At 51.0% G+C, this 9,500-nt stretch overlaps 1 protein-coding gene across 1 annotated transcript; it reads left to right on the top strand.

Annotated features, from left to right (window-relative positions):
• Window positions 1-534: 534 nt before the first annotated feature.
• Znf689 (zinc finger protein 689) lies at window positions 535-8,863 on the top strand. Its single transcript, XM_050165895.1, has 3 exons — window positions 535-740; window positions 933-1,046; window positions 4,844-8,863. The coding sequence occupies exons 1-3, from the start codon at window positions 542-544 to the stop codon at window positions 6,025-6,027; spliced, it is 1,497 nt and encodes a 498-aa protein (XP_050021852.1). The 5' UTR covers window positions 535-541; the 3' UTR covers window positions 6,028-8,863.
• Window positions 8,864-9,500: the final 637 nt, after the last annotated feature.

Below are 9,500 nucleotides of genomic sequence, written 5' to 3'. Positions count from 1 at the left end.
TCTTCCCCAGCTGGGGCAAACAAACACTGGAGAACACAAGGAGGGCTCCTACTTCCACACTTCTCAAAACCTGTTTCGGAACACTCCATCCACCTTCTTGCCCTTAAGAATCCCTCGGCTTCATTCAAACGGGCCGCCTTCGCCGACACCCAATCAGAACGTCCGATCTTCAGCTACCGACCAATGAAGGAATGCAATAGATAAGGGGGAAAAGTAGGCATGAAGCCATCTCGCCGCGCCATTACACTTTAGGGCAGGGAGGTTAAGAAGCCGGCATGGCGCTCGGGTCAATAAAATCGATAGCTGGAACCTGCCTGTATTCTAGGCAGCGGCGGTGCGGGAGCGGCGCCGCCATCTTCCCCGAAGGCATCTTCCGGTGCCTGTCACCCAAGTTCCAGCGGGAGTTTCCTGAATAACGGTGTGGTCGGCGTTGGGCCGCCTGGCCCCTCCGGCGGCAGATTCGGATTTCCTCCGGGCCTTCCCGGCCGGGTCCCAGGTCTCGGGGTGCGCGGTGCCCGGGCAAGGCGGGGACGCAGGTCCGATGGCGCCGGCTCCGCTCCCCGCGCGGGCACCCGGAGAGACCGGACCTACTCGGAGAAGGGGCAGGAGGCCAAGAGCCTTGAAGTTCGCGGACGTGGCCGTGTACTTCTCCTCGGAGGAGTGGTGCTGTCTGCGGCCCGCGCAGCGGACTCTGTACCGGGATGTGATGCGCGAGACCTACGGCCTCCTGGGCGCGCTCGGTGAGGCCCGGCCCAATCGGCTTACGCGGGGCCTAAGGGATGATGGAGCTTGAGGGCGGGGTAGAGTGGGGGCAGGGACCCAGGGTCCTGACCTGCGGACCAGCTTTTAGGGGTGGGGGCAGAGCCTCGGTATACTTTTTTTTAAAGCATCATTTCCCGAGGCCAGCCCTCTGACTGGTTCTCCTCCCCCAGGATGTGCGGGTCCCAAACCAGCTCTCATCTCCTGGTTGGAACGAAATACCGATGATTGGGAACCGGCAGCCCTAGATCCGCTGGAGTACCGGAGATGGGTAACATTCCAGAGAAGTGAGTTAAAAGTGCCCGCGGAGACCCTGCAGCCCTCTAAACTCTTTCGACCCAGAATTTTGGTCTGGTTAAGGGTAACCGGTTGCTTGTACTGTAGACAAGCTAACTACCTGTAGTAGTCCATTGACATAAATGAATCACTGAGCTTTGGAAAAGATCCTGCTCCCCAGGATCTGGGACCTACCGTCCATTGCACGGAACTCGGGTCCTCTGAAGAGTAGGAAACCTCAACCACTGAGCCATCCCTCTAGGCCCTGGTTCACTCTTGAATTTAAAAAAGAAAAGAAAAGGCCCGTTAATTTGAACGTGCTCCTAGGCTATGCACTCCTGGATGAAATAGGCTCAAAGGTCTTCAACATTGTTTACAGCTGCGGCTCTCAAAGTCCTAGACCAGCAGCTGCCTATCTGGGAGTTGTCTTAAGTCAGGAGTTTCTATGTTGTAATAAACAACATGACCAGAAGCAGCTTGGGGAGGAAGGGGTTTATTTAACTTACATTTTCATATTATAGACCATCATCAAAAGGAAGTCAGGGCAGGAACTTCAAGGCAGAAACTGAAGCCGAAGCCATGAGGAAGGCTGCTTACTGATGGCGCCCCTGCTTTCTTATATATCCAAGAACACCTGCCTAGGGATGGCACCACCCACAGTGTGCTGGACCCTCCCACACCAATCACTAGTTAAGACAATGCAGGTTTGCCCAGAGGCCAGTCTGGTGAGGTCATTTTCGCCATTGAGTTCCCTCTTCCTAAACGACTCTAGCTTGTATGTATCAAGTTGACATAAAACAATCCACACTGGCCTCTTGTCACCTTGACACACAAACACATCCCTGTTACCCTTGTTCATCCCAGGGCCTCAATTCAGACACTCCAAAAGTTGGATCTCCTTACAACGTCCAGATTCTCTTTCAAAGAGTTTCTCTAGAATATCCCAAATCTCTCTAAAATTAACTACAGGTTCCCATAAAAGAAACAAGAAGAAGAAGAAGTTGTGTACTTTATTCCAAACAGTCACCACCAAGGCACAGTTACAATAAAATCAAAGCAAAAGGAAAGTCCAACAGTATGAACTTCTCAGCGTCAGACTGCCGGCCGCACCGTCTTCTGGGCCCAGCGGACTCGGCAGTGGCACTTCCGTGGCTGCCATCCCCAGCACACGCAGCTTGTTTGCTAAGCCAGCTCCACTCGGCAGCTGCTGCTGTGGGTGCTGTTCAGCTGTGGTAATAGATCTGCCAAATGCTGGGGCTACCCCTTCCCCACTATCCTCTCCTGGGCTCCTGTTAGAGACGTTGACCCTGCCATATCCTGCCCAGCTCCAGTTTCCCTCCCTGACCCCTTCGGTCCCGAGGTTCTAACTTCAGCTGAAGTTGCCATGTTCACCAGTGGTCTGTACTTGCCTGCCACAGTGCCAGGCCTCAGTTGCTCCCCATGACCCCTTATGCCTTCCAAACTAAGAGGACCTGGCAGACTTACATGTAACCAAGTTCAGCTGTCCACATGAGATGCAGCCTTGGTCCCATCATGGACCACAGCTCTGTGTACTGACCCTGAGAAAATACTCCGACATTTATGATCCTTGGTGGTACTGGTATTTTTTAATCGTGCTAATTTCTCAGACCCACCTGGTCGGCATTAATTGTCCTAGCTAAGCAAAGGTTTCAGTTTAGTAGTTCTTAATTAAAACTATCACATAGCCAGGTGGTGGTGGCGCACGCCTTTAATCCTAGCAATTGGGAGGCAGAGACAGGTGGATCTCTGAGTTGAGGGCCAGCCTGGTCTACAGAGTGAGTTCCAGGACAGCTAGAGATACACAAAGAAACCCTGTCTCAAAAATTCAAAATATAGGGCTGGAGAGATGGCTCAGAGGTTAAGAGCATTGCCTGCTCTTCCAAAGGTCCTGAGTTCAATTCCCAGCAACCACATGGTGGCTCACAACCATCTGTAATGAGATCTTGTGCCCTCTTCTGGCCTGCAGGCATATACACAGACAGAATATTGTATACATAATAAATAAATATTTTTAAAAAATTCAAAATATACTTATATATTCAATATATGTTATATATATATAATCACATAAATGGTCTTGGTGGAGTCTTTAAGGAGTCTCAGACTTCCCTCTGGCTCTTCACAGGCCAGGCCTTCCTCACAGTCCTGCTCTCGGCATTGTCTTCTGAGTTCCCACAGAACAGCCCTCTGCTGTTCTAGCCCTCAACAGCTTTCCCACCACACTCCTCCTCTAAACAGATGGCCCTGTCTGCCACAGCAGTACCCGACTCCTGGTGCCAGTTCCTGTCTCAGGGTCTGTGCTGCTGTGACGAACACGGTGATCAAAAGCAGCCTGGGGAGGACAGGGTCGATGACACTTTCTCATCATGGCACGACATCAGGGCAGCCAGGGAAAAACTGAAGCAGAGGCCCCGAACGAGGGCTGCTTATGGGCCTGCTTCTCATGGTTTGCTAAGCCTGCTTTCTTATACACCCCAAGGCCACCTGTTCAGGGATGGCACCAAAAATGGGCTGGGCACCCCCACATCAATCACTCACTAAGAAAAGTGTACCACAGGCCAACCTGGTGAAGGCATTTTCTTTATTTTTTTAAAAGATTTATTTATTATGCATACAATGTTCTGTTAACATATATACACCAGAAGAGGCACCAGATCTCATTATAGATGGTTGTGAGCCACCATGTGGTTGCTGGGAATTGAACTCAGGACCCCTGGAAGAGCAGCTAGTGCTCTTAACCTCTGAGCCATCTCTCCAGCCCCCCGGCATTTTCTTTATTGAGGTTCCCTCTCCCCAAATGACTCCAGCATGTGTCAAGTTGACATAAAACCAGTACAGGAATGCTTTAAAAATGGAAGTTCTGAGCTGGAGAGAAGGCCCAGTAGTTAAGAGCAGCTGCTGCTTTTCCAGAAGCCCTGAGGTCCCATGCCAGAACCCACATTGGGGCAGCTTACAAGGGTCCTTATGTCCAGTTGCAGGAGCGTTGTCACCATGCTCTTTAGGGAAAAGATCCTTAGAATACACATTAAGTGGGAGAAAGGAAGTCAGTGGAGTACATACAGCTGCATGTTGTGTGCTCTTGTATGCAAGACAGGTATGGGGAGCCATACACATTTGCACAGTATCAGAAAGCCCTGGAGGGCGGTTGAGAGTGCCGCTTACTGGGTGGGTGTCTGCCTCGTTTGCATACAGCTGGGGTTTGATCCCAGCCCTGGATCAGGAAGCTGTGGTGCCTGCTTGTTAGCATTTGGGGTGTGGAAGAAGGGGGGGGGGGATAAGAAGTTCAAGGTCACCCCCCTTAGTGAGTTGGGGGCCAGCCTAGAGTAAGTACATGAGACCCTGTTTAAACAAACCCCCCAAACATTGGAAGATACTGACAGTTCCTACAAGGCAGGTGGGGACCAAGGTTTCTGGGTACCCCACGGCTAATAGAAACATTCAAGTTGTTTGTTTTTAAGGACAAAGTCTGGTGCATCTTAGTAAAGCCATGTAGCCAAGGTGAGCCACTTTATGTGGTACAGGATTAAACCCAGGGCTTCATGAAGTTGAGGCAAGCACTCTGCCAATCAAGCCAAAGGCCCCAAAACACTGTTTTAAAAGTCCGACTAGCGCCCACCCCGCATCTCACATGGGCTGGATAAGGAGCTCCCATGCCTTCCATATCTGCAGCCACTCTTAGCTCTCTGACACTAACACCTGACAGGATCTGAGTGTATCGCTCTTGTAACCCTTAACATTAAAAGGCAAGCATAGGAACCCGGTACTTAATTTTTCTGTTTCCTGGTAGAAACCAGAACCAGACAGAAGAATGAAGAGAAGGAAGTTTTCCCACCGAAGGAAGCACCCCGAAAGGGGAAGCGTGGGCGGAAGCCCAGCAAACCCCGGCTGATTCCCAGGCAGACATCTGGGGGCCCCATCTGCCCTGACTGTGGCTGTACCTTCCCTGACCACCCCACCCTGGAGAGCCACAAATGCGCCCAGAACCTGAAGAAGCCCTACCCTTGCCCGGACTGTGGGCGCCGCTTTTCCTATCCATCACTGTTGGTCAGTCACCGGCGGGCACACTCTGGTGAGTGCCCTTACGTTTGTGACCAGTGTGGCAAACGGTTTTCCCAGCGGAAGAACCTGTCTCAGCACCAGGTCATACATACAGGCGAGAAGCCCTACCACTGCCCTGACTGTGGCCGCTGCTTTCGACGGAGCCGGTCCCTGGCCAATCACCGGACCACGCACACGGGCGAAAAACCCCATCAGTGCTCGAGCTGTGGGCGTCGCTTCGCCTACCCATCTCTGCTTGCTATCCACCAGCGGACGCACACCGGAGAAAAGCCCTATACCTGCCTAGAATGCAGCCGTCGCTTCCGCCAGCGCACTGCCCTGGTCATCCACCAGCGCATCCACACCGGAGAAAAGCCTTACCCCTGCCCTGACTGTGAGCGGCGCTTTTCCTCCTCCTCTCGCCTGGTTAGCCACCGTCGTGTGCACTCTGGGGAGCGGCCCTATGCCTGTGAGCACTGTGAAGCCCGCTTCTCCCAGCGCAGCACCCTGCTCCAGCACCAGCTCTTGCACACAGGCGAGAAACCCTACCCCTGCCCTGACTGTGGACGTGCCTTCCGAAGGAGCGGCTCCTTGGCCATCCATCGCAGCACCCACACGGAGGAGAAGCTGCATGCTTGCGAGGACTGTGGCCGCCGCTTTGCCTACCCGTCGCTGCTGGCCAGTCATCGGCGTGTGCACTCAGGCGAGCGGCCCTATGCCTGTGACCTGTGCTCCAAACGCTTTGCCCAGTGGAGCCACCTGGCTCAGCACCAGCTTCTGCACACGGGGGAGAAGCCTTTCCCCTGCCTTGAGTGTGGCCGATGCTTCCGACAGAGGTGGTCTCTGGCCGTCCACAAGTGCAGCCCCAGCACCCCCAATGGTAGCCCTAGACCTGTTATAGGAGGGCCGGGTCAGAGGAGCAGTACCCTTTAGCATGGCAAAGACTATGGAAGGTCACTTTAGGGAGGGGTTCAGAGGTCACACAGAGCAGGAGCGGAACAAAAGCCCTGGTCCCCTGCTCCACATTCTGAACTCCAGTGTAGTCCACCACACTGGCTGCCTTACAGCACGCCTAGAACAGTTATCAGGAGAGATGTTTCCCTTTGATTAAAGTTCTCCACGCTAACCTATCTTAAAATAACGTGGGTGTGTTTCTACCCCAATCTCTGTAGGGCTGCCTTCTTAGCTTGTGTGTATAGACTCCATTCAGTCAGGAGAACCTCATTTGTAGAGGCAGAACCTTCCTGGCTTTGCCTCCGTCTCCGTATCACGGAAAACCCACGCCTGCCAAGTGGTAGGCCATTGCTGCAAACTGCCGAGTTCCCTACCTCACAGGGCAGCTCACCTCATGGGCTGGTGCTAATCTCTTCTAGGCTGTACACCGCATTCTCCCTTGGAAACTGGCCTGGAAAATATTTAGTAGTTTACCCACACGGTGGTTCTTCAGAAAACCTAATTACAGCTACTTTGTGCCCAAGTAGGTCACCTTTGTGCGTATGTGTGTGTGTGAGAGAGAGATGGTGGTCTCACTGCCACAAGTGATTCTCCCACCTCAGCTTTCTGCGTGGTTGGAGGCTGGTGCGGGTGCCAGAACATCTGGCTCTGGTTAAGCATTCTTAAAAGAAAAAAGGTGTATATACATATTTAAAAGATTTATTTATTTTTATTTTATGTGTTTGATGTTTTGCCTGCATGTGTATCTATGCACCATGCTTGGGCCTGGTGCCCAAGAGATGCCAGATGAGGGCATCATATTCCCTGGAGCTGGAGTTGGGAGCCACCATGGCTGCTAGGAATGAAACCCCAGGCCCTCTGGAAGAGCACCCCGTGTGCCCTTAACCGCTGAGGAATCAATGCCAGCCTCTGGTCATTCTCTGGAGAGTGGTTCTCAGGTCCCCCGTGTGAACTCTCCAAGTGGCTGTTTTCAGTGCCTCCTCTTACGGATCATCCGAAACCAGCAGCACCGCAGTGTGTCCAGGGAGCCCTTCAATCTGCGGCATTACTCTGGGCAGCACTGATGTGGGGGGCAGGGGTGCCAGTGTGCTTGTTGGGTTCCAGCCCTACCCTTTCCTTTTAGAGATGTAATAAAACCAGATCATCTTCACCACACTTGGGAATTGGTTCAGGCTGGGTCTGAGGCACCAGCGCGGGAAACTGGGAGGTTTGACTGCTTTGTTCTTGTTCTTGTTTTTGTTTTTTTTGTTTTGTTTTTGTTTGTTTTGTTTTGTTTTGAGAGGGTTTCTCAGTGTAACCCTGGCTGTCTTAGTACTCACTCTGTAGATGAGGCCGGCCTCGAACTCACAGAGATCCTCCTGCCTCTGCCCTGCCTCTTGAGTGATGGGATTAAAGACTTGCGCCACTACCAACCGGCGAGAGGTTGGATTTGAAGAAAAAGTGGGGGACCAGAATCTAGTAGCAAGAGGTAGACTTGAGTTTGCTATAGGTAGCTAATGGCTGGGAAAATCCCTGGGAACTGGGTCTTATTTTTTTTCCTGGTTTTCATCAAAATAAGGAAATAGCATGGAACCTCCCATGGGGCCCCATTCAGCTCTTGCTCATGAATTAAAGTGAGGTCATTCCAGGAGGGTAGAAGCCATGAGAGCAGTGTCTAACTTTGTGCTGCTTCCGTGGTACCCACCCGATGAGCTGCTCAGTAAAACTTGACTACCCTCTTGCCCTCAGCAGCTGCACCGGAGAGGAATTTCTAAACACGACTTAGCATATTCCAACAGCTGAAGCTTGTCATCCTGCAGTTGCCTCTTCCCACAATGCATCTGCTCTCAGCACTAGGTGGGGAGCAGATGGAACATACCAATTTGTAATTACCTCTGTTTAGGTGTTTAGCAAGCCGATTGTAACCATTCATTTCTTCGTGGATAATGAGTGCCCTCTGGGCAGGGGCCTTGACAGATAGAATTTCATTAAAATATTTAATGGATAAATTCTGCTCCTTCTGGAATTACTCTTCATAAAATGTGAATTTAGCTCTTCGACTGAGAAATTCCCTGTCATGATGAAGATTGAACACCTTAGCCCGAGTAGCCTGCCTTTCCCTAGCCACGACCTAGGCTGTCTGCCAAGTCTCCACCGTTCGAACTGCCTGTGTGTTACCGACTAGTGAAGTAAGCCCTCAGTCAGGAATTTTACAGTGCTCCTGGGCTCAGTTTGTAACCCAGAGACGTGGAAGCCATCATGGTTAGCTTCCATTGTGGCCATGGAGAGCAGAGGGAAGAGCATAGAGGCTTCTCCATTCCAAGTGTGATTCTGGCCTGTTACTCAGTGAGGACCCCAGCATCTTTCCAGGAAATTCTTCTCCATGAAATACATGGGGAAAATCACAGTGCTGTTGAGAAGGGCTGTGGTCGTGATTCCTTTCCCAGTCCCAACCTCAGTTGCTCCTCTAGTGTTCTGTTACCAGATATTCTTAGCAGTGAGTACCTTTTGTTCACCAAAGACAAGACGTCCAAGAGACTGTCCGCACTCCACTGCCCCCTACTGGCTCCCCACTGTACCTACTAGTGCATTTGTTCCCGTCAGCCCTTGGGGGAGTCCTTCATGTACGACATTCATCAGTAATAGCTGTGCCTGGATTCTGTCCACTTTTATACCCTCTATTTTTTGACAGGGTTTCTCTGTGTATCCTTGGCTTTTCTGGAACTCTATAGACCAAGCCTCAAACTCACAGGATATATCTGTCTCTACCTGAGTGCTGGGAATAAAGGTGTGAGCCACTCCCACCCGGCTATCATTTATTCTTTTTCCTCCTAGATTTATGAGCGTACTCTTGTCTTGCGCACATACATTCTAGCCTACAAACATACTAAGATCTATCTTTAAGTCATTTTTTTTTAAAAAAAAGAGTTTTCCTTCTGGCCTGTCTCCATTTAGTTTCTGATAAATTTATTATGCAACAGTGCATCCTATTTTCTGCACACGACTCTCATTGCTGCACTGTGGTCTGCAGCCAGCCGTAGCATTGCTGCACTGACGAGGTGCTTCCTGTATGCCTTCACTGCAGTAACCACTATTAGGGTGCCTCGAGTCACAGAACTTAGGGAATGAATCTTTGTGTGTGCGCGTGTTTATAGACGTGTATATATGTATGTACATATATATGTATATATGGGAATTTATGGGAATGACCTACAGGCTCAGTTCAACAGTGACTAGTTGTGAAGACAATGTTCAAGAATCCAAGAGCTGTTCAGTCACACGAGGTTGGGTGTCTCAGCTGGGCTTCTGTAGATGCTGGAATCCCAAAGAGGTATGCTCCAAGGCCAGGGAAGGAATGGATGTGCAGACAAGGCCAGGGCAAGCAGGCAAAGAGTGAACCCTTCCTTCTTCCATTGCCTTTAAACCTATCACAGCGACACATCTTCATACAGTGTAAAGAAAGATCCTACAAT

Source organism: Alexandromys fortis, unplaced genomic scaffold (assembly GCF_014885135.2).
Source record: "Alexandromys fortis isolate MF-2015 unplaced genomic scaffold, M_Fortis_MF-2015_v1.1 scaffold_146, whole genome shotgun sequence".
NCBI lineage: Eukaryota > Metazoa > Chordata > Mammalia > Rodentia > Cricetidae > Alexandromys > Alexandromys fortis.
The sequence above is the reverse complement of the archived record's forward strand: the minus strand, read 5'-3'. Positions and strand labels throughout refer to the sequence as shown.

Coding starts and splice junctions, on each gene's coding strand:
- Znf689 (XM_050165895.1), top strand. CDS start 542: ATGGCGCCGGCTCCGCTCCCCGCGCGGGCACCCGGAGAGACCGGACCT. Junction 741..932: donor CGGCCTCCTGGGCGCGCTCG/GTGAGGCCCGGC, acceptor CTCCTCCCCCAG/GATGTGCGGGTCCCAAACCA. Junction 1,047..4,843: donor ATGGGTAACATTCCAGAGAA/GTGAGTTAAAAG, acceptor GTTTCCTGGTAG/AAACCAGAACCAGACAGAAG.